The sequence below is a fragment of the Hydra vulgaris genome, chromosome 12 (assembly GCF_038396675.1).
Source record: "Hydra vulgaris chromosome 12, alternate assembly HydraT2T_AEP".
Lineage (NCBI taxonomy): Eukaryota > Metazoa > Cnidaria > Hydrozoa > Anthoathecata > Hydridae > Hydra > Hydra vulgaris.
Genome location: NC_088931.1, coordinates 19761145 through 19788800, shown reverse-complemented (window position 1 = coordinate 19788800; position 27656 = coordinate 19761145). Strand labels below are relative to the sequence as shown.

General features: G+C 28.1%; 1 protein-coding gene across 1 annotated transcript; it reads right to left on the bottom strand.

Annotated features, from left to right (window-relative positions):
• Positions 1–1384: 1384 nt before the first annotated feature.
• Positions 1385–26174, bottom strand: LOC100211818 (solute carrier family 15 member 4). The gene is made up of 5 exons (XM_065812473.1): positions 25254–26174; positions 24948–25122; positions 19531–19756; positions 2151–2315; positions 1385–1744 (listed from the first exon to the last, which is right to left on the bottom strand). Exons 1-5 carry the CDS (start codon positions 26039–26041, stop codon positions 1437–1439), a joined length of 1662 nt encoding a protein of 553 aa, XP_065668545.1. The 5' UTR covers positions 26042–26174; the 3' UTR covers positions 1385–1436.
• Between the last annotated feature and the right edge of the window lie 1482 nt (positions 26175–27656).

Sequence of the window (27656 nt, the reverse complement as noted above, 5' to 3'; positions counted from 1 at the left end):
ACTATTCTCCTTCTTTCCCGACATCTTTGTAGACACCACTATGAGTTGGAGTAGAAATAGAAATTCCATTTTTTGATAAAGTTTTGCAGACTTTATGTGCTTTTTTGGTACTAATCTTTGCAGAAATCACCAAATTTACAGACAAATTTGTTTTTTGTCTTATAGATGATGATGACAAACTTTCGACATCTTTAGCTTCAGTATCACTGCTCTTCAGTTACTGAATAACCTCCTTCACTAGCTGATTCATCGAAATCTCGGTCTTGGCTGATTTGTTTCTTGAACATTTGTTTCTTTATCAACACCAGTTTTCTTGGATGAATACCTTCAGTATCTTCAATCGTGGAACAATATCTAACTCTTCCATTTATTGACATTTGCAGACCATAATATTTTTATCTTCCTGACACAACCACTCACCTTTCTCATTAGTTTTATTAAACAATCGGGTAAAATTTTGAGTTCCGGGTTTTCGACTATTTTTGTCAAGTGTTTTCAATACATTTTCTATTTTTCTTTCTGATGGTGATTTACCTTGTAAAATTGGAATATTCAGCTTTCTCCATATAAGTTCAATTTCTTTAGCCAACTTACTCCTTTCTGCTTTTTACATTTGATGAGAAACTTTTAAATTAATCAATAATATGCTGTTCTGAAGACATTTTATTTATTTCACTAATACTTTTAACAATAGCACATATTCTTGGTGGCTTTTTCAAATCTCACTAAATTTGATTCCCAAACTTTCTTATTCTTGTCTGAAGCAAGACCATTTTTAGCGATTTTTGTATGTCTATTACGTTATTTATAACTCATTAGGATAACATTAAAAAGATAGGAAAAATTAATTTCAGCTTGGGGGGTAATCTTTTTCAAAAATTAACATTAAAAACTTATATTTTCTGTTTATAAATATAACTTCTCCACTCATGGTGACAGGGGGAATTAAAAATTCTTAAAAATTTTTTAGTCATACTTCTAATATATATATATATATATATATATATATATATATATATATATATATATATATATATATATATATATAAAAGCTAGAGAACATAGTTCACTAAAACTTATTCACATAAAACGCAAATATCATTTAGTAACGATGCAACGATACTTTTTTAATACTCGAGTTTATAAAGTGTTGTTTTCAACGAATAAGTTAAATAGTGCCAAAAACGAAGTCACTACTAAACTTTTTTTAATTTTACTTTCAGAAAAGGTAATTTATTCGCCTTTTGTAAACTACTTTTGTAAACATTGTTTGTTTTTGGCATTTTATGACTTGGGTTCCAACAGGCAATCTTCCACTTGTCAAAAAGATCCATAAGATATTTTGATTAGGAAAGCAAAGAAAAATTAAAACAAAACGAAAGAATAAATACAAAAAAAAAACACTTTTTTTTTCCTCAAGAAAACTCATAATAAATTTATAAAATAGAAGATACTGTATCTGAAGATTTTGTATTTGGCGACGCAGAGTCGTGAACCACAAATGTCATAGATTCTTGGTAAGACAATATTACCGTAAAAAGGATTATTGCGATTAGTGCTACGCCAGCTAAAGAGTAAAAATAAATCACTGCACTGAACCCTTCAAAATAATTTTCAGATGTAAAATAGCCAGTGCAAATAACCAACAAAGTTAAAACATGACCTATGGCAACCATGAGGTAGTATACGCTTGTTATCGTCTTTTGAAATTTATCAGGACATAGCTTGCACGCCAAACCTAAGCCTTAAAAAAAAATAATTTAAAAACAATAATTCCCAAAAGGTTATATTTAATATCAACTCAACTTATCTTCTTTTTTTTTTTCATGCGCACAGATGTATTTTTGCAATGAAATTTTGACAACATATATAAATAAAAGTAATTCATTACTAATGTAACGTGTTACACACAATATATAATAATACACAATAATGTATAAGGATCTGAAATTTGTTAAGATCTGCATATAAACTAAATATACTATAAAGAAATACTAAAGATTTTAGAATATTATAAAGAACCTATGGTTCTAGAAGAATTTAATGTACAAATCATTTTAAAATAATTTAAAAAAATAAAATTTAGTGACAAAAACATTTAAAAAATTTTTTAAAAAAAGATTTAAGATTAGCATTAAAATATATAATACCTGTCAATCCAACAAGCATTTCACTAATACCAAGAAATATAAACTGGGGCACAGCCCATAAAATGTGTACGTGTGAAACATAAGAAATGTTTGCTTTACCGATAACATGGAACTTAGTTCCTTCTTTCTGAGCATAATGTTGCATTATGAGTTGCAGTGTGCCAGCTAAAAGTAATATTATTGAATGATAAGTTGCGACGCTCCTACTTAATTATTTTTAATGATAAATAAATAATTATTTTAAATGATAAATTTCTCATAAATATTTTTTTCAGGTCAACAAACTAAAATATTTTAATCATATAAAATATAATATATATCAAATATAATACACACACACACACACACACACACACACACACACACACACACACACACACACACACACACACACACATATATAAAATTATTATAATTTATTATAATTGACTTAATTATTCATTTTTTCAAATATTTGGAATGCTCCAGATTTTAAACCAATGAGAGTTGACAAACATCTATTATTAGAAGGAAGAAAAGTAACGATCGATTTAAGTGGCAACACTAACATATTACCTGCTCGTAAATAGCAAGAATACCGACTACACTATTCAGATATGCGGCCATAAAATCAAGTCATAAAAAAAAGTTGCAAACAAAATTTTAAGAGGTATAAAATAAAAGAGAAAATTTTCAAAAATTATTTACATTAATTTTTTAATGTTGCAAGATCAGATGCATTAGATTATGCACAATGAGGAAGCATCTTTAGTATTCTGACAAAAAGACCTCTTCAGTTTTAGTTAAGGAGATATGGATAAGAATTCGGCCCAACAAAAATCTCGAAAAATAAAATAAGCAGAAAAAAATTTAAAACCAAAAGAAAGGAATGCTAAAGATGCCAGGAAAAACCAATAAGCTATTTAAACCTTCTATCAGGACTTTTTTCTAGTGCTTCACCTATATATGATAATGAAGTTGTGTTTTTTCAGCTATATATTAATGAAGTTGTGTTTTTTCAAGGTTAACCTCAATCAAATCTGAAAAGAATAACACTTGGCCCGTAGCATAGGTCATCAACAAGCTTTTTTTAAATAGCTACTGGTGCTGAAGCCCTTGGACATAATCTGGATATCATATCAGTAACTTGCAGCACTATCTCTTGCTTTGAAATGGCTACATCCAAATTCAAAGTATCCAAGGACTAAAAAGCATATTTAACCCAGGTGCAACTTCTGCTGCACTGGGATGAAAAACTCTTACCGGATATTGTCTAAACTAATGTAAAGGAGAATAGAATTACAATCATAGTTACTGGAGCTAGAGAAAAGCTGCTTGGACTTCCCTAAATCATATGGGAAACAGATGAGGAGCAAGCTAGTGCTTGCATTAAATTATTGCCCAATAAGAAAGTACAATTAGCAAAGATCTAACCTTTAATTAATGAACTTTTATCTCATCCTAAGTCTAACAAATTACTCTCAGTATTATATAGATACAGTATTATATAGATACATATATACAATACAGATTTCAATCCTTGTTCTGCTGCTGGCTTTTTAACTTTTATAACAGAAAGTTATCATACATTAAATGGATGATAAAGCCATGAAAGTGGTGAGGCAAGAACTATTGCTTATGATATACCAAAACTTTCGATAAAGTCTGGCATGCTAGTCTGTTTTTACCCATCAATGTTATTGATCTTCCAGATAATCTTATCACAGCGACTTTATCTGCTAATGATTCAACTCTTTGATCACTTAAAACAACTTGCAGTGGCTTCTGAATTTAAACCCAAGAAAAACTCAGTTATTTACTGCAAACAATTAACCATATATTCAATGCATCCCAAAGTTAGCATCTGCTAAGGTTGTCTCTCTATAACATGTTAGTCATACTCTTACTCCTGATTACATTCTCTATTTCTATAAATCTTTTGTTTGCCCTTGTATGAAATACTGCTATAATATTTGGGCTGGTTCTTCTAATGAAATGGACCTTGTCTATAAAAGTGGTCCAAAAACACATTGTGCAATCTATGTATAAAGGATATTTATTACAGCAAAAAAGAAACTTTTTCTTTCTTTTTGTTAAAGAAATACTTTTCTTTTTTCTGAAGATTATATCGATATATATATATATATATATATATATATATATATATATATATATATATATATATATATATATATACATACATATATGTGTGTGTGTGTATGTAAATAATAAAATCAAGGATAGAATCGATTGATGATCTATTATGTTCAGGTGCAAAAAAATAGTTGATGATTATGCATGCTATATTTAAACCAAAACATAAAAACATTTTAATTGTAAATACAAACCTATTAATATAATTCCTAATGTTGCTATTTACATGGTAATATGGTTACCATGGTTTTACATAGTAAATAATAACATTAAGATTTATATGATAAATTAAACTATCAGAAGAATACTTTCAATTCGAAATTTTCTATGATTCATACTAGCCAGGATAATGTTTAACTTATAACTATATCTTAATTCAAAGAATATACCCAAAAACTTATTTGATACTTTATTGGATAGAAGAAAAAGAAGCAATTTGAAGACAAAAGAAAAAAAATATATATATTTAAGAAATAAAAAAATATTAATTTTGAAAAATAAAAAAAATTTTAAAATAAAAAAAATGTTAAAATAAAATAAATATCAAAATAGAAAAAAGTATATATATACTTAAATAAAGATAAATATTAAAATAAAAATAAAAAAATTAAGTATTAAATTAAAAATTATTACTTATAAAAATTATTACTTTAGAGTTAATAAGATAATAATTTTTCAAGTTGTATAAAAATATCACTAATAATATAAACACACAATGCAAAACATACATTTGAAAGTTAATATTGTTGGCATTAAAAAACCTGCCCAATAAAACCTGCCTAAAAAAAACCAATAAAACCCAGCCAATCTGGGTTTTATTCGGTTTTTGAAAAAAAATTTATAATTTTATAAATTATTATAACCAACAATCTGAAAGCATTTTATAGTAGCTAGCTATTAAGGGAAAACTTCAATTCAAACACAAAATTTTTAATAAAAATTTTTTACAGTGATATCTAACTATCTTAAAAAATCTTATTGAATGAACATTCATAATAAGATTTTATAAAAATCTTATTGAATGAATTTTCATTCAATTCAAGATGAAATTGAAGGAATAATTATTAAAACCAACTATCTATTTTTGATACTGTGTATATATTTGTACAAGCTTTTTAGCTTTTTCACTTCTCACATATTTTATTTCTAACTTTTGACCAGTTAAAACCAAACTAGGAAATTATTCTTTTAATTGATCTAGAAATAAATTAGCAAAATCCTGTAGGCAATTTTTTCTGAACTGATTTCTTGTTTCTTGGATTAATTATAGAACACCAATCACTGCTTAATATTGTTGATATAATTCGATCACTTAACATCCTAGTATAAAATCACAATCTATTAATTTAAGCAAAATTAATCAAGCTACAAAACAGGATTATGATTGTAAAGCCATTTTCTGCCTCGCCTTTATTTTCAATCATTAAATATTTTTATTATTACTTAAACCTATTTTTAATTTTCCTTTAAGTTTAAGGTTTAAGTTTCCTTTGGGTCTGTAAAGACTTTTTTAGTAATGGCAACTTTAATTCAAAAAATTAAATACTTGATCTAAAACAACACGTTTTTTGTGTTGGATTTGAAGACTGTTAGCTTCTCTAAATATTGCTAAATTTTTAATAATATTGAACTGATATTGTTTTGATGACATCAAAATTGCTTACAAGGTTTTGGCAAACTTATAAAACTAAAAGATGCCAAAGAACTTGTTCTAACTTGAGATGATGGTCCAGCTATCAGAGCAAATTTACTAATATTAGAATCATTACTTGGAAATACATTATCACAATTTTTATTCAAATATTTTTACAGATTGAGATTGCTACTTTTTTATCTTTTATATTATTCATTGTTTATTGATTGTTCATACAAATTATGAAAAATCTATTTAACAAAATGTACATAATAATAAAATATGCTCAGAATGATTTTTGAAATTGAAGCAAAATTTTTTAATGAACTGAATTTAAAAACAGAAGATTTAAAAAAAAAAAAGAAATAGTAAAATAGAAATAGTAAAGTAGAAAACCTATGGAGATAAATAGGTTATAAAAAAGTAGATTAGAAAAACTTTGGAGATAAATAGGTTATAAAAAAGTAGATTAGAAAAACTTTGGAGATAAAGAGGTTATAAAAAAGTAGAGTAGAAAACCTTTGAAGATAAAGAGGTTATAAAAAAGTAGAGTAGAAAACCTTTGGAGATAAATAGGTTATAAAAAAGTAGAGTAGAAAACCTTTGGAGATAAATAATTTGGAGATAAATAATTTGGAGACAAATAGGTTATAAAAAAAATATCTTCTACTCATAACTTATTAAACAAAGCATTTTTTTTTTTTTAATGTTATTAATTTTTTTTTTTTAATGTTATTATAATCTTTTTTAATATATCAAGAGTGAATTAAGTGATCACAAATTGCGATATCTGGAAAAATATCTGGCCTTCAAAATTTAAGTTTATGCAAAACTGTGCACTTTGTTTCCATGGGGCAAATTAACTTAAATTTGTTAGCAATAAAGATATAAAAACAAAACTAGAGATGTGCTGGAACCAGTTTCTGCTAAATCTCTGATTCTGGGTACCCAGAAGAATATACCAGGTACAAGTCCTGGTACCTGGTATTGGGTCCATTTTAAAAAGTTGCAATAAAAGTTTGTGAAACCTCTAGCGCTGAATTGTTCTCACAAAATAATGCTGATTAATTTGCACTAATTAAGTTTGCCTAAATATATATAAAGTTTCTTATGAATAAACAACTATATTTGCACTCAAGGTCACAAATTTAAATTATGCAAACTAAAGTGTAAACTTGATGTCCATAAATATTTTTACTCCCCAGGGTTGTTAATATTTAGAACAACTTGCTGTTTCACATCGTTAATGCCAAAAATATCAAGAGCTTTAAAATTAAAATTAACTCTATCAACTTCGAAAATACTGGTCCGGCTAACTAATTTTTGTTTTATAATTGTGATATTATATATAATATATATTTTATTGTAATTTATCACTATATAATTGCCAATATACGCTAATTAATCAAAAATTATGATATGGAAAATTAAAAAAGGGACAAAGAATTGCAAAAAAAAAAATTAAATTAAAAAGTGAGACACGTCTATATTGAGTAAATAGAGCTTTGTGGTTATCAACTTTATAACACTCTTAAACTTATATCAAGAAGTTTATTGGTTGAAGTTTAAACTAAAAGCAATTCCATTAATAATATTTTAACAATTTAAAGTACCACCTAAACAAATATTTACAGCACTCAAAGTTAATATTTATTAAAAATTTCTTTTAAAATACCGGTGCCAGGTACTGCAACAAAATGGCCTATTCCTGGTCTCCAGGAAAACAAATTATCAGGTCCAAACCAGGTACCCGACACATCACTAAACAAAACAAAACAATAAACTTATGACTACAAAAGTAACAACACTATAAAAGTGAAAATATGAAACTTGGTCAACGTGTTGATAATATGGAAATATTCATTTTAAGTCTCAGACCCACTTCCAAAATGGTTCTATCTGTCTCCATGGTAACTGGATCATGTCAGTAGCAGCAATTTCAAAATATGAAACCTGGTCAACATGTTGATAATATGGAAATTATATTTTTGTACCAAATCATATCTTTGAATTATACTTGCATGTTTTTATGACACAAATAGTTTAACTATAATAAAAATTTAATAAATATTTTTTTAAATAATAGTAAAATATTGAATTTTAATTTTTAATAAATATTAAAAACAGAATGTTATATATGTCAAAAGTTACCCCCTGAAATTTTACATAAACTTTTGAAACCTGTTATTTAAAACTTTTGGTAAATTATGAATTAAACACTCAATCACCACAACATTTGCAAAGTGTGGTATATGGAAGTAATGCTTTTACACATTTAAAAAAACCTCTACAGCCTTTCTCTATTTTGGAACACATCCTGTAGTTCACTGCACATTTTGGAAGCTTTTGTCCAAACAACATCGTAAATATTATCTTCCATATTCCAATTCCACTCACATTTATTAGGCAATGATGACTTATTATATAATGATGGTGCCCAGCAAAACAAAGACTGGTAAACAGCTCTGGAGATGTGCTGTTGTATAGCATCTTTTGTAGGGGGTATGGCATCAGGTAAATGTCCTTTTTTAAAAATAAGTCTTTTCTGCATTCATTTACAGTAGTGTAAGAACTTGTAAGGTCATATAATAGCACAAAAAATCTTTCAATTAAGTGGAAAATACTGATGTCATCCTTTGAGAGACAATTAAAAATCAATTGCAATGCGTTAAAGAGATCTTTAAACTTTGTTCAAGTTTTCTGGAAAATTTTTTTTCTCCTACCAACAAAAAATGAAACTTGTTCACAGCCTGTCATTGCATGAAATAAAGGTAAAAATTGCTGTTTTGGGTCAACATTTTAAAAGATCATGCTGTGAAATAAAGCGTTGGTTCTTGCCATTACCAAACCATATCCATAAATATTTTGCAAAAATTTAACTTATGAAAAAGCCCTGAACCTAAGATTAGAAAAATATATTCAGTACATTCAAAAACTGCTTTATGAACCACCAACTGCTATACAATAGCTCCATCATCAATCAATCATTAAAAGGGTTTATCTTTGTGTGGACAGTGCAAATCATTGAAAGAAGTTAGAAGTTCTGATTCAACTGCGTAGCAGTCCATCTTTTAAAAGTGACGGTGGAAAGTTGTAGTTTTCATAAGCAAAAAACGATTTGACAGGAAATGTACAGTTGTAAAAATAATAACCAATTTATTTTTGAGCACAGATTTGAATTTTTTAACTTCTTCTTGTATTAACATAAGTAAAAAGTGGTAGATTGTTTTGTTTTATTGGATTTTTATTTATTTATTTTAGGTGCCCCAAGAAGTCCTTACAGTCTTATCACAGAGCACCACGGAAGAGCATTTGAAGGGAAGTTCACGCCTCCTTCCTTACCAATGATATATAACTTACCCAGAGGTAGTGTTGAACCATGGATCTCTAGCTTCTGAGGCAAAAGCGCCTACCACTGCGCTTGAGCTGCTCATTACTATGGATTGAATGTAGACTCCTTAAACTCCTTTATTCTAATTTGGAAAAAACGGTGGAATATTTTTTGTCCCAAAAATCTCAATGAAATTAACCTTATTTACCACTTTTATCAACCAAACTCTAATTTAAAATAAAGTTGTACATAAGTTGTTCTTTATTTAAAAGTAATTTTCACACACAAATTATTTCATTACATAATAGGTTGTTCTTTTTGCTGTTTTTATTATAGTTGAAATAGAAAATTAAAAATTAAGTTTTAAAATCGCACTCATCAAACTAATCTTTACAGAAAGTTACAAACAGAGAAGACTTTAGACATTTGCCAACAAATAATATTGGTAATAAAAAAAATGTATATTTTATAATTCACTATGTAACCCAATACAACCTGTATCATGTCCTGCTGCCTTTGTAAGATTTTTTTTTAGGCAAAAGCTAGGAGATGCTAATTATGACTTGACTTCCCCTGTCTTGGGCACTTGGTTGAGCAAAGGCTAGAGATAACATCTTGATAAAAATACTCATCTTGGGCAGACATTAAATGCATTTGGCTGCTATCTTGTAGAAGACCTCCTAAGAAAAAAATTAAGGGGTAAACAGATTTTATCTGTTGATGAACTTTGCACCTTTTCTTCATCTATTTGGCTGGCGTAGATGTATTTATAATACATTATTTCCAATTTAGGATGTTGAATGCTGGATCTTCTTGACTCATTGCATGGGTTTTGCTTAGGTCTCTGTTTTTATAACTAGGCAACTCATTCTACTATCTCCTAATGAGGGTATAGCTCTTAAACTCAGTTTTATGGTTCTGAGACCAACTGGTAGTCAGTTTCCTGAACTATGTGGTAGCTCTCAGAGAGACTGTTTCCATCATCAGCTGTAAAATATCAGAGTACTAACAGTGCTATGTTGTGCATGTATGGTGTCCCTATTCATACCTTTGGTATGGATTGTTGAGGCCACATTTGGAGCGCTTTATTACGGCTTCGGGTTTGTTAATAGATAGTGTACTGAGTACTATATGTGCTTTAAGTCAAGTTCTTTAACCAATTTAAAAAATTACTTAAGTATCAAAAACTATAAAACACAAAAAACCATCATCATCACCAAGTTTTCTAAATCTATCATTCATTAATATTTGAGGTCTTTGAAGTAACTTTTCTTCTGTTGAGTCTTATCTCTTGCAGACCTACTTGCTCTTTGTGAGACAAATTTGAGTTCAGCTGTCTCATCTTGTGATCTTAGTGTTGATGGTTATCTCACTTTAATTCATAAAGACTCCAATAGTCACATGCTTGGCCTGGGGATTTACACTCATAAGAATTTATATATTTGTAGGTTTGAATCCATGGACTATTAACTTATGTGCTTTCGTTTAACACCAGTTCACTCTATCACCTATCTCTTTGTTCTATATTGCTCTCCTTTATCTCAAGACTACACTCTTTTTGATGTTATTTCTGATCAAATTAGCCAAGTCCTTTCCCTTTATCCATCAGCCAATATCTTTGTTGTTGGAAACTTGAATGCTTATCACACTGAATGGCTTGGTTCTAGTGTCAGTGACTCTGAAATTGTTAAGGCCCACAACTTTTGGCTTTCTCAACCTCTAACATAAATAGTCAACTTTCCAACTCACTTTCCAGACAATCGGAATCATTTACTTTTTCTGCTCGACTTGATTCTGATTCTAGTCAGTGCTCAGTTTCTATTGTTTTCTTTAACAGTGACTATAATAAGGGCAAATCTGTGGTTCAGATTTTACTACCTCACCTAAAAACAAAGCTGAATTGTTTGCTAAGAACTTTTCATCAATTTTATCTCTTGGATCCACTTATCACATTCTACCTGATATAGCTGACAAAATTGTTGATCTATTACTTGACATATCATATCGCTCCAGCCACTGTATCTAATGTGGTTTCCTGCTTAGACTCTTCTGCAGCTTGTGGCCCGGATAACAGACCTGTTAAAGTCTTGCAGGAGTGTTCTACGGAGCTGTCATCTTTACTTTCAAAACTATTTAACAAGTGCTTATCAGAGTCTTGTTTTCCAGCCTGCTGAAAAGCAGCATCTGTTACCCCTATTTACAAAAGTTCTAGAGAGTGATCTGACTCATTTAACTACTGTTCCATTAGTCTTTTACCTATTATAAGCAAGGTTTTTGAGTCTTTAATTAACAACCACTTAACCTCTCATCTTGAATCTAACAACTTACTTTCTGATCAACAATACAGTTTTCAATCTTCTCATTCTACTGCTGATTTGTTAATGGTAATAAGGCTCTTGACATTTCTAAAGCTCTTTGATAAAGTTTGGCATGCTGGTCTTCATAAGCTCTCTTCTTACAGTGTGTCAGGTAACATCTTGAAGATTATTGAATCCTTCCTTACCAATTGTAGTATTAAAGTTGTTCTCAATGGACAGCACTCTTCATTTCCTGTAACTTCAGGGGTTTGACAAGATTCTATCCTTGGCCCTATGCTTTATTTAATTTACATTAATGATCTCCCTGAAATTTTCACATCCAAGGTGCCATTGTTTGGTGATGATACTACAATTTATTCCTGTTTCACTTCTGCTACAGCATGGGCTCTCAGTAGCTGGTGAGCTTTCACTCAGATCAAACTTAGATAAATTTTCATTCAGATAAATTTTTTTCAGATAATTGTTATTGCAACAATTTAGATCTCCTTATATTTATGATCAATAGTGTGCTTGATGAGCCATCTACCCTATGTATCTAGGATTAATTCTTACTTCTGATCTTTCTTGGAAACCATATATCAAATCTATTGCAAAATTAGTATCTGCTAAGGTTGCATCTTTTCATCTTGCTCGCCACTTTCTTACTCAGGATTCTGTTCTTTATCTCTACAAATCTCAAATCCATCCTTGTTTGGAATACTGTTGCATATCTGGAGGGGATCTTTAAATGATGCATTTTCTCTTTAAAACAAGGTGCAAAAACGCATTGTAAAGATATTTGGACCTTCTCTACAGTCAACCTTTAACCACTGTCACATTGTCGTAATGTTGCTTCTCTTTCATTTTCTATAAATACTATAATGGGCACTACTCTGAAAAGCTAGCATCTCTTGTTATATCTACTAAAATTCCTTCTTGTGTTACTCGTCATTCAATTAGGTCTCATCCTTTTACTGTTTTTAAGTGCTCCAAAAATTCTTATTCCTCTAGTTTTTTCCTTGAACATCAGTTCTTTGGAATTCGCTTCCTTTAAATTATTTTCCTGATTCCTATAATTTGCAATCTTTAAAGTTATCTGTTAATCATTATCTTGCTTTATAATTGTCATCTTTTCTCTTCCAGTAACTTCCAACTCTCATAGTGATTGCTTGCAGCCTTGCTGGTAGTAAAGATATTTAAAAAAAATTGCTTTGAGCGCCTCTATTTTGGTATGAAGTGGCCCCATCATAATGACAAAAACTTTTTCTCTGTAGTCTTCTTTACAATTTCACTGTACCAGGTTAGCTAAGAAATACAATGGCTGATCAAAAGTAATGACAGATGTTTAACCTTTATCAAATTGTGATGCATTGAATGCTGGAAAAGCTATGTTGGAGCTGCATTCTATTATTTTCCCTTGTATTTCTCATCTGCAACGTGATACAATCATCTGAAATAAATAAAAAAAAAAGGTTTTATTCAAAGCAGCAGTTACTGCAAAGTAGTTCTATTCTCTCTAGTTCTAAACTCTATTAGCCATTTGTGTTGATAATTCCATAAACCTGTTATAAGACATTGATATTCCGAGTTTATAAAGTTTATATATTTGCAAGTTTTTGTATGTATTATTATGCTTACATAAATTGCTTTGAAAATTTCTCCAGATTTTTGTCTTTTTTGAATCTTGGTTTTTTTTGTTGATTTTGACAACCACATTTCACTCTATTGTGAATTATCAATTGAGTTATTGCTAAAGTTGCTTTTTTTAAACTTCGACTACATTCATTACTTGTGTTCATTTGTAAAACAGTGTCAACAAATGAAAGAAGCAGGTACAAATTCTCTTTAGCAATCTTGTAAAAAATAATCATTAGAATATCTTAGCGAGATTAGCAAGAATATCTTAGATAGCAAGATTAGCAAGATTTTACCGCAAGATTTTAGCTGTCAGATAAAATGAAAGATTTGTCTTCATAATTTTTTTCATTTCCGACATTTTTGTCAAATGTAAAGTAGGAAAACTTTATATAACTAAATTCCTTTAGATTTTCTACATGTGCCAACAATCTCTGCTTTAATTTTGTTGTATGAATCCTTTCTGAAATGCTTCCACCAAGTTCACTGATCTTTTTATAGTTGAGCAAGGTCAAACAATTTAAAAGACATTTAAAACTAAGCTAAAAGCCAATTTAAAGACGCTGTTATCATTATCCTTTGTTTCTTGTATCATATACTGTTTCAATTCAGCAAGAACCTGGGCATCAATTTGTTTGTCAGAATTACCGTAAGACATTTTATCGAACTTCTTTCTATCTAGATCTTCTATAGTGATTTAGCAGACAAGTAGAGTGATTTGTAGCATCTGGGGCTATCAGATCACCATACTACATCTAAGTACTATCTTCAAGGATAGTGGCGCACTTTCTTACATATTTATATTATTTGAAATGGTTTTACAAGCTGTTCTTAAAGAAGCCCTATTAATTGGTAGGTGATTCATTACACAAAAATTATGTTCGACACCATCATCTTTCTTCTTGTAGTCTAATTGGTTTAGTAGTACTTGTTTATCAGCCCTTTCTAATTTTATATCGCTGAATTTATTATTACATAACTTATGAAATTCTGCATCATGCTGAATAAACTATCCATTAGAATATTTCAATCTACATTATCAAATAATATTGTAATTAGTAACTCGTCCAGGCTTTCAAATCCCCTGCACTAACGCTTGAGTTTTTGATACCCATATGGAATGATATAAAGTGATCATTTTTTAGTGTTTTTGACTTAAAAAATGTCCCTAAACATGTATCTTTTTACTCTAACTATTGCATCGTCCACTGTGCTATATTTATGGCAATTTAACAAAAGAATGGAAATATCGCTCTTAGAAATGTAAACAAAGAAAATACTGATTGTTAAATTTATATACAACAAAAAATATAAAAATGATGTACTGATTGATAGGTGTTTTAAAGAATGATAGCTGAATTTCAAACTGGTGATCCCTAGTGTCGCCAACTCAGGTCTGCCTTGATGTCATTTGGTACCACATATAAAATTTATCTAAGACATGAAATTGGAAACGGAGTTTTGGTCCATAATAATCCAAGTTCCACATGTTTTAATAAAAATAACTGTAAGTATTTTACACTTTGTTATAATTGTAAATTTTCATTGTGATTTTGATTAGATTTTAGTTCACAAAGTTATAAACAAGGATCTTAATTCTTAGTCTAGGTAACTATGGCTAGATGTCATGTTCTCTTAGTAACACTTAGCCTAATAAATTGTCCTTAAACTAATGAAAAATACCCCCATACAAAATATTACAACCGATTCTGCTAAAAAAACTTAAAAAAACAAATAATTAAAAAAACGGAGTCTAAAAAGAAATTATATGGGCTTCAAATAGGATTGTCCAATGAAAATCAAAGAACAATATCATGCATAACCCAGTTAGTTACCAATGAAGATATCATGATAGTACAAATTAGCAATGACTAATCGTTGTTCTGCCATTTCTTGTCCTGAAGTGGCTATTCATTGTTCCATCATCACTGGCTAGCCACGGCTGGTCCATGAAAAATCTTCAGAGCAAAACAGAGCTTTCCAATGTTGGCAGCTGCAGTTGGTCCAGCGCAACAGCCTACACAGGACCAGTGCGGGACTATTATATCCTTGCTATCTGGAGAGTTAACCAGCTTGGGACTCTCTGCTTTTCCTACTTGACTAAACCAAACTGGTTGAAGAGACTAACATAGTTGAAACCATTGTCTGTTGATGCATCAACTTGAGGATTAAAAAAACCTAGTTTAAATACTAAATTTTAATTGACTACAAATTTGCAAAATATTCTGAAACTAGAAACAGTTATCACTTAACAGTTTTTGAAATAAATTGCTTCTACAAACTCTCCTGTTTAAATAATTAAGTTAATACATCCAGCTCCAAACATTAAATATAAAGAACATATGTTAACATGTGATTCCAAAAAATCTAGACAAATTAAATTCTAAAATATTTTTAGAAAGATGACTTATTTTTTAAGTTTTGAACGATGTTTCAAAAAGAGCAATGTTCATAGAGTAATATTACAAAAAATTACAAATTTTCCATTCCTTGTCTGCGAACTGTATCAACTCTTGTAAAACTCTCCTTACCAAGTCGATGTACGCGCTCAATGTCGACATGTTTGAAGCAGTAGTTGATACGATTCCTCAGATGGATCAAATTTTTAGCTTCCCAACAATTAGCATATACTGCTCTCTTGATTTCATTCCAAAAATCTTCAATAGGTCACAATTCTGGTACATTTGCAATATTTTGACTTCTGGGCACATATTCGACATTTTTGGACCTCAAAAATTCTTGAACTTTTTTTGAGTAGTGAAATGATGCAAGGTCAGGCCAAAAAACTATTTCATCATCTTTATGAACAGTCTCTATAAATGGGAGCAAACATGATCTCAAACACATGTCTATGTACACATTTTCATTGACAGCTTGACCAGAAGGTGCAACATAATGCTTTGACAATCCCTTTGAAGAAATTGCAACCCAAACCAATAATTTTTGTTCAAATTTTGATTTTCTTTTTAATTTAACATCATTTGGTGTCGTAGTAACATCTGATGAATAAAATCCACTTTCCTAAAATATTACAATTACTTAATCCAAAATATGATTAATCGCCAATGATTACCTGTTTTTTTCGAAAAATTTCAACCAATTTAGAGCACTTCGGACGAACAAGAGATTGTTGTTCAGGAGTTCTTTTTGGAGCCTTAATTTTTTTATGATAATGAATGATTGTCTTCTGCTTTATCGTTTTGCATATGTATGATTGATTGACATTGAATTTTTTAGCAAGAGAACGTTGACTGATTCCATGTTGATGGTCGATTTTTTTTTCCAATTGTTTGATCTTCTTTTTTGTCATCTTAACTGTGTTCCTACCACTTCCAACGTGTCGTTGGGGTAATATGTTGTTGTCTTTTCATTTTAGAATATTGTAGAGCGTAGATCTTGGAGTACTTTCCATCATAAAATGTTTTACAAGTGCGTTTTTCGAAAGTTCTGGGTTAATTTCAATAAACTCATACACTTGCTTTCTTTCTTGTTTCGAAGTAACTTTTTTCATCATTTCAAATTTGTTGCTCAGTATAAAATTAATAAGTTTTGTAGAGAATTTAATTCTCTACAAAATGGCGTGCAAGCCAATCAAAATTGATAAATTTACGCGGAGAAAAAATGGCGGGAAGTTTGTCCAGATTTTTTGGAATCACATGTTACTTTTTCAAAAAATTTTAATCAAATTGCACACATCTGAGATTATTTTGATAACACAGAAAAATTTTTATATTTTGGAAGATTCCTTCCCCTTCATCTTCAGTAAATGAAAAGGTCTGTAAATTAAACAATTTCAAATGGTATTTCTAAATTTAAATGGTTGCAGAGTAGCGGTTTAGAAATTTTTTAGGTAGCGACCTCAGACCGCTACCAAATTTTTTTAGTGAAAGTGCTTTTGCAACTCATTGTTACCATGGAAAGTCTGCATGAAGCGGAGTTGCGCAGTAGCAGATTAAGTCCCACTTCTGCTGATACTTATATAATAATAAAAACTTTAGGAACTTTTACAACTACATAATTTAAAATCAACATAATAAAAATTTATGAAATCTTTTGAATTTTACTTTTGATTTTAGCAACTATTATTTTGTTGAACAACAAAATAATAGTTAATAATAAAGTTAACAAAATAACAAAATTATTTTGTTTGGACCAGATTTAATATTAACAACTTGTTTGAACCAGAAAAAATAGAAATTAATACAGTTGACATTTGGTAGTTTTGTTTTGGGGTTTGCCAAATACTGTAAAAGGGATCCCAAACTCCCAACACATGTTGTGTTCATATTAAAGATAATGTTGAAAAAAAGGTTCGAACCAACTTTTTTTGATTAAAAATAAATAATGAATACATACCGAGAAAAACTAATCTTGTTGTTTAAGTCGAAGCTCACCTTCTCCATTTTACTCTAAAATTTGTATTATTTGTATTATATAAAAGTAAAAATAATAAATTATTTTCATTTTATAGGAGCAACTTATTTTTTACAGATATCTTAATAATTTTAGATTTATATATCTTACTTATATTTCTTTTGTTTTTAAATTAAAACAAATATTAAAGCTTCACTTACTAATCTTATGATTTTCATACAAGTATTTTACATTATATAGAACGTTATATATAAGGGTTCTCATTTTTGTGCTAGAGAGCGCAGTATTATGCATTCTGAATCTTACTTAATTTCATTTAAACAATCGGAACTATTTTCTAACTTCTCTGGTAATTTTTACACAATAACGTTTTTTGTTCTCTCGTTGAAAAAAAGTATTTATTAACAATTAATTTCATTAACTGACAGTATTAATTATAGATATTTGATGAACTGTTAAATTCTTTTATTATAAAAAATTTTCATTTATGCTAATTTAATTTAAATGTTGTAACGAGCGTTTAAAAACATATTATATTTGGTATTTCCCAATTTATGCGTTGTATTTGGCATTTGTCTCTTAACATGGAAAATTAAAAAACTAACAAAATTGACAAATACAAGTTTTCTAATAAACCCAATATTTTATTAAGTTAAGTTTTCCAATATTTTAATAATGCTACACAATTTTGCACAATTTTCGCAACCTTTAGTCATAATAATTACAATTTTGTAAATAAAATGAAATACGAAATACATGTTTTTCAAAATAAATTTAATTAAATATATTTTCACATGGCTAAATAAACTTTGTGAATATGTGAAAACACCTGATGAAAATTTTACTAAACAATAGATGTGACGTCTGACTTTTTCGCGCAAAATTCTAGTAGTTCGGAATGTCAGACAAGAAAACTTTGTTTTTTCTCTAATATATTTTCCATACTATGAGAAAAAATATATTCCTAGGGCTTTTTTTGATCTTAGAATAAAACAACACAATATCGCATAATTTTTATTTATTACTTAGTGGTTCTAAATAATAAGTAAATTTAGTTCAAGTTAATATTTCAATATTTACAGTTGGATTATAATTAAAAAAAGATGTTCAATGTTGAACTTTTTATTTAGTTATTTATTTTTTACCTACTTTTGTTATAAAAAGACTTTAGTACCCCCATCATTAGAATCATTTTTTTAAATATATTTTGACATGATTATTTAAACTAAGTTTTTTTGTTTGACTTCCCGAACTTCATGCAAAACAAATTCAGAAAAAATATTGTTTAACCAAATAAAAATGCTATTGCAATTAATTTTATACGCGTAATTAATATAAAACAATTTTTTATCAGAATCTTGATTAAGATAACAAATACTTCATCATTTATTAACATTAAATATAGCGCAATAACAATTTATAGCAAAAAACGAGCATAAAATATTTGAGGTTTTTAATACCTTTTTAAATGTTAAAATTAGAAAATAAATAACTAAACAAATAATGAAAAAATTTATGAATAAAAATAAATAAATTTTCCAGAGTTTCATTTTTTAAAAGTTTACTGTGATGTCAAATACTATAACTTTAATGAATTAAACGCACTTCAAAGGAATTACCGAAGTGTGTATATTGCAACGTATAATTTCAAGACTTAAAACTGTGAGTAAAATGGAGAAGGCAAGCTTCGAATAAAACAACAAGATCAGTTTTTCTTGGTACACATTTATTATTTATTTTTAATCAAAAAAATTTGGTTCAAACCTTTTTTTTCAACATTATCTTTAAAATGAACACAACATGTGTTCGGAGTTTGGGATCCCTTTAAAACACATGTTTAAAGACTTATACTTAATTATTGTTTTACTTACCTTTTTTTTTTTGATTTTCAATACTTTTCTGTTATAAATATTATTCTTTTTCAGTATACCAAATATTGAAACAAATTAAATCAAATAATATCAAAAATATAAATACCTAAAACCATAGAAAATAGAGCACACATCATTCCTACAATAATCCTCCACTTTGTAAGAAAACTATAACCATTTCTACGAAGAGCAGGAAACACAACTTTTTCAAAGATTTTTACAAAAGTAAGTACAGCGATAATATTAACAAGGGCAATCCACGAAACAGCAAATGTATAACTTCCAAATGATGTATTGAGGTGAAAAGCTTGAAAAATAAATGTGCTATAACCCTAAAAAAAAAAAAAAAATTAGGAAAATTGACAATAATTTCGTCTATACAAATAGCAATTTAAAAAACAAATTTAAAATTTTTCTCCAAAAGAAAAAAAAAATCATTCTTATTATTATTATTTTTTTTTAAATAATAACTTATTTAAAAAGTCCCTACTGTGAATGGATTTTTAAAAGTAGTATGTTTTACCCAGAGGTCACAAGACATGTTTTTAAACATTTTATTTAAAATACATATCTTAGATGTTTAAAACACAACTTGTGTCTGCTGGTTGGATAGATAGCCTTGTTAAGAAGTGACTTTATGTACAAAATAGCAATTACACAATTAGGCAACTTACCTAAAACAAAACTTTTATCTGTTTAAATTTTTATTCAATATTGTTTTTTGTTTATGAAGCATTTATTTAAATTAAATTAATTTATGTATAAGACATGTTAACCACATTGTGAAGTAATTTTATTTATTGAGTAAAAAAAAAAACCAGATAGTTAAATAAACTTTTTATTAAACAATTTGAATACAATTTTACAAATTAAATATTTAAATTTGACTTTGAATAAATGTAAAATGGTTTTACAATACTTTTTAAAGAAATAATTCCTTTTCATTTGCAAACTAATTCATTTTGCAAACGAAAGCACATAAAAGAATAGTCTGTGGATTCGAACCTAGTTTTCCAACAAATTGAGGAATTCTTACAAATATAGATGCCCAGGCTAAGAATGTGACTATTGGAGTCTTTACCAATTAAAGAAAGATAACCATCAACACAAAAATCACAAGATAAGGCAGCTGAATTCAAATTAGTCTACTAAACAAAGAACAAGTAGGTCTGGTGAACTTTGCAAGAGATAAGACTCAAAAGAAGAAAAGTTACTTCAAAGACCACAAATATTTATGAATGATAGATTTAGAATACTTGGTGATGACACTGGTTTTTTGTATTTTATATTTTTTGGTACTTTTTTTTTAAATTTGTTAAAGAACTCGCCTCAAAGCACAGATAGTACTCAGTACACTATTTAATAGTCCAAGCAATTGCCTCATTACTACTAATAAATCCTAAGCCATAAAAAAGGGCTTGAAATGTGACCTTGACAATGCACACCAAAAGTACAAACAGGGACACCATCTGTGCGCAACATGGCACTGTTAGTACTTTGATATTTTACAGCTGTTGATGGAATCAGCGACTCTGAGAGCTGCCACAGAGTTTGGGAAACCTGACTAACAGCAGGCCTCAGAACCATAAAACTGAGTTTTAGAGCATTAGGAGATTGTAGAATGAGTTGCCTAGTCATAAAAACAGAGACACAAGCAAAACCCATGAATTGAGTCAGGAAGATCTAGGATTTAACATCCTAAACTCGAAATAATGTATTATATATACATCTACGCCAGCCTAAAAGATAAAGAAGGTATGCGAGGCTGGTTAACAGAATCTGTTTACCCCTTTATATATATATATATATATATATATATATATATATATATGCAGGCTTCAGCAGGAGTAAATGAATGCACAAGCTATAAATAGCCAGTCTTAACCCATCTTCGTGGGCTGCGAAGACGTATTATAAAAGTTTATTTATTTCTTTTCTTCTTTGTAAATAAAAATTTCTACAATAGCTTTATTGACAAGTAGGAGTGACAAATCATTTAAGAAGACTTATTAAATGATTTAATAAGCTTCGAATAGTTGGATAGTGGTCGTCTATAAATTATGTCACGAAGTTTTTGAATGTTTTTGACCTTACCTTTTGACCTTTTGAGATATTAGTTTTTCGTTTTTCAAGTTAAACACAGTTTTTATCTTTCACTCAGAGTTATTAGTGCACGCTCTACTTAGTGAGTTTTTGTTATTATGTTTTTGTGTTGGTTTTGTTTCTAGATTTTTATTCAGACTTTATTCTTTTATTCTCCAGTTTTATCAGTTATATAATTGGATTTTTGTTGAGTTTATTCCAGATGTAGTCAAGCCAATAATTTGCAAGCAACGAAAAAAATGCCAAAAATACAACCTTCGCAACCATCACATTTCTTTATTCAAGCATCTTGACGTTTGCTTAAAAAATTTCGCAATGAACGTAGCAATTTTGCAATATCTATTTGAATATTAATATATTGCATTTTATAATATAATGGGATAAAATATAACATTTTTTATTGCGCTTTTTTAGTTGATTCATTTTTCTATGTAAATTAAATTAAATTTTAAAAATTTAACCATGATATCTCTAAGCTATAAAGATATAGTGACAATTACATTGAAATCTTTTTTTAAATAAACCTTGAACCAAAGAGTTCTATTCTTTTACAACTGTTTTTTAACTGTTCAGACTAAAATTTTAATTATTACTATCATTTCCGTTCAATTTACATCATACTCCTTCGTTTACTCTTAATTGATTTTATATTCTTTTCGGAAATAAGGAGAAAATATGTTGATGTGATATGTAAGTTAAAATTCCAGGTAATCTAATTTTTAATTTCTAAGAGACTTAGTATGAATAGATTTTTTAAGATTCTGGTATATATACTTCTTAAATATATTCTTCTTATATAATAAAGACATGTATAAAAAAAAAACATTTTATGAATTAAAAAAAAGAAAGTCTTTTTTGCATTTTTTTATTAATAGAACCAAAAGAAGGGTATTAAATGCAGTATTATTTTATAAATCAGATTTATTGCTGTAAAATATATTTAAATATAGTGCAACTATAAAAAACGAAAATAAAATATGAAGAAATCATATAGTATTATCATATAGTAAAAATTGATTAGTCTGTTGATTATAAATGAAATATTCTATTTTTAACAACAAATTATATATTAGCACATTAAATAAATTGCCGCCTTTTTCAAAAAAAATAACAGGAAGTTAACGCAGAAGTATACAGGGAAATATGCACTAATTAAACAACTTTAAAGTATGACAAACTAGTTTATCAATCAATTAAGCAAAATGCGTGATTATACAAAAAAGAAATTGTCTTTAATATCAAGCAGTTCTTATTGTATAAGTTTACAAATTTCTAAAGAATACTGAAAAGCCAGACTATATAAATTCTTTTGCAACACATGCATATTTTGCCTGCTTTTTAACATACTAATTATTTATCTTTTAACATAATACAGAATAATACGGAACAGTTATAGCTGTTTAAAATAACTTGTTCGATTTTTATTTTTACATCAGAATATTCAAAAATTATTTTTTTCATAATTTTTTTAGCATATCCTGAATGAAATAGTTTTGTTTTTTAACTAGCAAAAAATTGGCTTTATTTCACCCATGTAAACTGATTTCCATGGGTGAGAAGTTGGGTGCGGGCTATAGCCCACCATTCCTGGTGAAGTCTGTATGTATGTATGTGTGTGTATATATATATATATATATATATATATATATATATATATATATATATATATATATATATTGAAGAAATTAAACAAATACTATACATAATAGAAAATCTAAATAAATTAAACAGAAAAAATTTTGTCAAAAAAATAACTAAATATTTTACTGTTTTTGTTTTCTTTGGCGTTTGTTAGTTGTTTTTTTATTTGTTATTTGAAGAATAAAAAGAATTTTATTGAGAATGCTTGAAAAGCTTACGGGCTTGTGTATTATTAATTTACTGAACTTTTTAAACAAAATTTTTAAGAGCTTACTTAAAAATTTTTTAAGTTTTTAAATACATTTTTTCAAACAGAGCAATCGTTACTTTCATTATTTCTAGTAATTCGTATTAACATAGGAATTGGATAATATAAAGGAAACAATTTCATATAGGCATTAAATGTGGTAAATACATTTATAAAAGTAACCATATTATTCTTTTATTTAATTTCTTCGCTCATTACAAAATTTATTAAAGAAATAAAATATTTTACAAATAAATAGCAATTTATTTTCTTATTTGCCTATTATATAAGTATTGAGAAAAAACATCAAGTATAGAAAAAAACATTTTTAATAGTGAAAAGATGTCAAAACGAATAAACGTAAGAAAAAAACTCACTTTCTATTAACCAGGAATTAACATAGCTTGTGTTTATAATGTAAAACTGTTTTTAGGCAATATTCTGGAAATATCTGAAGAAAATCCTTTCCTTATCAAGTTGATAAAGCAGTCTCCTCAACTAATTTTACTTAGCCATATAAAGAAGATATTTGTTGGGTTTCGATAACGCAAGTTTTATGCAAAATGTCATCTTTTATATATACTTTCATACTTGTTTTTATAAATATAAATTTTATTGTAATATATAAAACAAACTAAAGTACATCAAAAACTCTATTAATACAGTATTTATTAGTGCATCTATAAATCTATTATAGCTGCTAATTTTTAGAAGTTCATTACTTCTTACTGAATTGTATGTTTTTAGTAAATTTGTATAAATTAGGAGGCCTACCATTTATAGATAAATTAATTTCTTACTCTTTAAATTGCTAATTTTGTAAATGATCCATCAAAAATCAACTTCTTATATTTGCAAACAATTTTTTAGGTTTTTTAGCTAGCCATTATGAACAAAATATGACATTAAAAAGATTAATCTCAACATTACATGGTCATTTGAAAATTAGAAATTTTAAATAACCATAGCTCATAAACCACGAAAAAATTTATGCTGAAATTCAATGCCAACATTTTACAAAAGTAAGTCTAGAGTTTCATACAATAAAAAAATCTCCTCAAATTTGATAATTAATTTTGAAATTTTTATATATCATTGCATCTTTTTATATCCAGGTTGACAGATTGTCTTAGTGTACAAAAATAATGTACTCAATGTTTATAAAGAAAATTTAGGATTTAATAAAAAAAATACTTAACTATTTTTTTCTTTTTTAGAATCACGAGGTAAAAAAAATTTAAAGTATATAAGAGAAAGAATAAAAAAAGAATGTACAGAGAATATAAAAGAATTTTTGGAAAACATATTCATGAAAAAAAAAATATACAAATACAAAGACTTGTTAAATTAGTTTTAAAAAAGATATAGAAAGGCAAATTTAAAAAGAGAAATAAGTCCACTGAATATCCATTTATGACAGGAAAGACTTAATTTTTTATAACTATAATATATAAGTTAAGTATATATATAAAAGTGTAACTTATACAACAATCAAAAATGCTAACTTTGTTCATTTTAACAAAAACTACAACCTGAGCATTACAAATCCAGTAGGGAATAAATGAGATAAAAATTTGCGACATTTTAAAAAAAGATTTGGCTTCTTGGACAATTGAATCTGAATATGATCCGCCAAACTTGGTTCTTGCATAGTCAAGCCAATGTTGTGGAGAACCTTTAAAACTTGTAGAATCATCAACCATTTCACTGTTTAAATAAAACATATTTGACATATTGATATATCACTAACTAAATTTAACAGTTTTTAATGTTATCTGCGATTTAATAACATGTTTTTATATATTAGTACAAACTTAACTAATCAAAATAGAACAAACCTCTTGCATCGTTGAGATAACTCTTTCTTTATCTTTCTGCTTTCTTTAAAAAGTAAAAATAAAAGCTTTATACTGTATTTTTTCAATGAATCTTGTTTAACAAATTTTGACCAACCCATCATAAAAGAAGCCATTCCAAAAGCAAGTGAGACACAACACAGCCCGTAACTTACTTCAAAACTGGCAAATTCTGCAATACCTAGCAAAAATGCTATTAAAAATATTGCACCTAAATGTCCTATCCAATACACATTATCTGTATATGCCTTTAGTTGCTCTGTGAATCTAACTTTAGACAACTGTTCATGCCCAAAATCACCTAGTAATGTTTTGCACAAACTCTCTCCAATGCAAATAAAATATAAAGGGATTAAAACAATATACCTTAAAGTACTATTATCAACAATGTAGTGCGACAATCCAGATATAATAGCAACTCCACTAATGAAAAATCCAAAACCAATCATTATACCCATTTTCCTTGATAAATAGTCATCTAAAAAATTTACTGCTGCAGCAGTAAACCATGATAAACATGTGAAAACAAAATAGCATGCAATAGCATATTTTGAACCAAGTTTTAAATATAAATAAATATATAGCAGCAGACTGGTTATTATTGTTGTATAAACTACTTTTTGAAATATATCTGCTAGTGTAATATAAGAATAAATATGTTTAGTTTTTGAAATAGTAGCATAATCAACTACACTCGTCCTCGTAGTGGTAGAGAATAGAGTTGTTTCTTCACTAACTTGATGATAGACTACTGTTTCCCGATGACTCATATTTTTAATAAATAAATATATATATATGTAATTTTTTATATAATAGATAATGTGTATCTTTTAGTTAAGGCATATTTTAATTAAAGCAATTTATTTATTTATTTATCGCATACTCAAGTTCGGGGTATCGTAACGGCGGATATATATATGGTTGTAACCATGTTCAGTGTTGCTCTTACAAGTATTTTAATCGCGTCAGAACGCGGTTAAAGTTATTGTGACCCACTGCGACGCTTCGCTGTAAGTTACAAACAACTTTAACCGCGATTAAGCTTTTTGGTTAAAATTGTATTAAATGGGTTAAAAATATTTTTTGCTTAAATTGAATACTTAAACTGTAAAAACTAAGCTCTTTTTTTGATAATTTTTTGTTTGTTTGTTTGTTTGTTTTAGGGTTCGGACTGTTGTAATGGTAATGAAAACAACAACAGTTACAATAACTATTGTTATTGTATTAATTTTTCAGAAACGATAACAATACCTGTGATTTACAACTAGTTTAATACTGTAACACAATGACAATAAATATTGTATTGCAATTCACCTTCATAATACAGTTACAAAATCTGAAAAAAAAAGTATTGTAATGACCATCTACGATAACAATAAATATTCTATAGTAATGGATCTTTATAATACAATAACAATTTATTATTTTTCTAATGAAAAAAATTTTTATAAAAAAAATTATTATGTCAAAACTCGGATATGTGTTAATAGTCCAGTCGCCAAGCCAAACCTTGAAATAGGTACAACTAATATTTAATTATTGATTCTGTTTCTATTTTATTTACTGAAAAATAATATTCGGGGTGCCAGAATGCTATATTTGGGCAACTTTAAATATTGAAATTTAAAGTTAAAGGAGTTAAATAACCAAATAACAAAAGTAAAAGGAGTTAAATAACCAAAGTTCACATATTTTTCTGCAAATAAATTTAAATAAATATGTAAGGTCGTCCATAAATTACGCAACAACTAATAAGACAACGAGAGTTTTATAGACGTATCATAAAACGCCGTAGTTTTACAAAGGCGTTTTAGGATGCGTCTGCGTCTCAGTTTCTAAATCAGCTTACTAACATAATGAAGACTGGCTTTGTTGAACAGTCTAATGTTTTGATGTTTGACTATTATATACTATATTTATATATTTTACACTTTTTTCTTTATATTTTCTATATTTTCCAGGTAAACCATTAAAGAGTCAAAGTCACTTTTGTCTTTATTAGAGAGCATGAAATGTGTTAGATCAAATTAGTTCTTTCATGATCATACGTAATGCTGTGAGGAACTAAACCATTAGAGTAAATTAAACTAAAAATGTAAACTAAATGTAAACGAGTAACTGCACTAACAGGGTCGACGACACGGGCTTCGAAGTGGAGAAGCACAGTCGTCAATTTTTCAAAAAAGTTCTCTATAATTTGAAATACCTAATAAAAAATAAAAAATAAAAAAAAGTCCATGGGATAAAAATTACGGGGTAGGGGGGGAGCAAGTGTTGTTGGCGTTGGGCATGACTAAATCGTATAGATTAAATTTAATGAAATATAAAAATAAATAAAAAATCATAATTCCACTAAACCGTATTAAATAAGTAAATATACAAAGA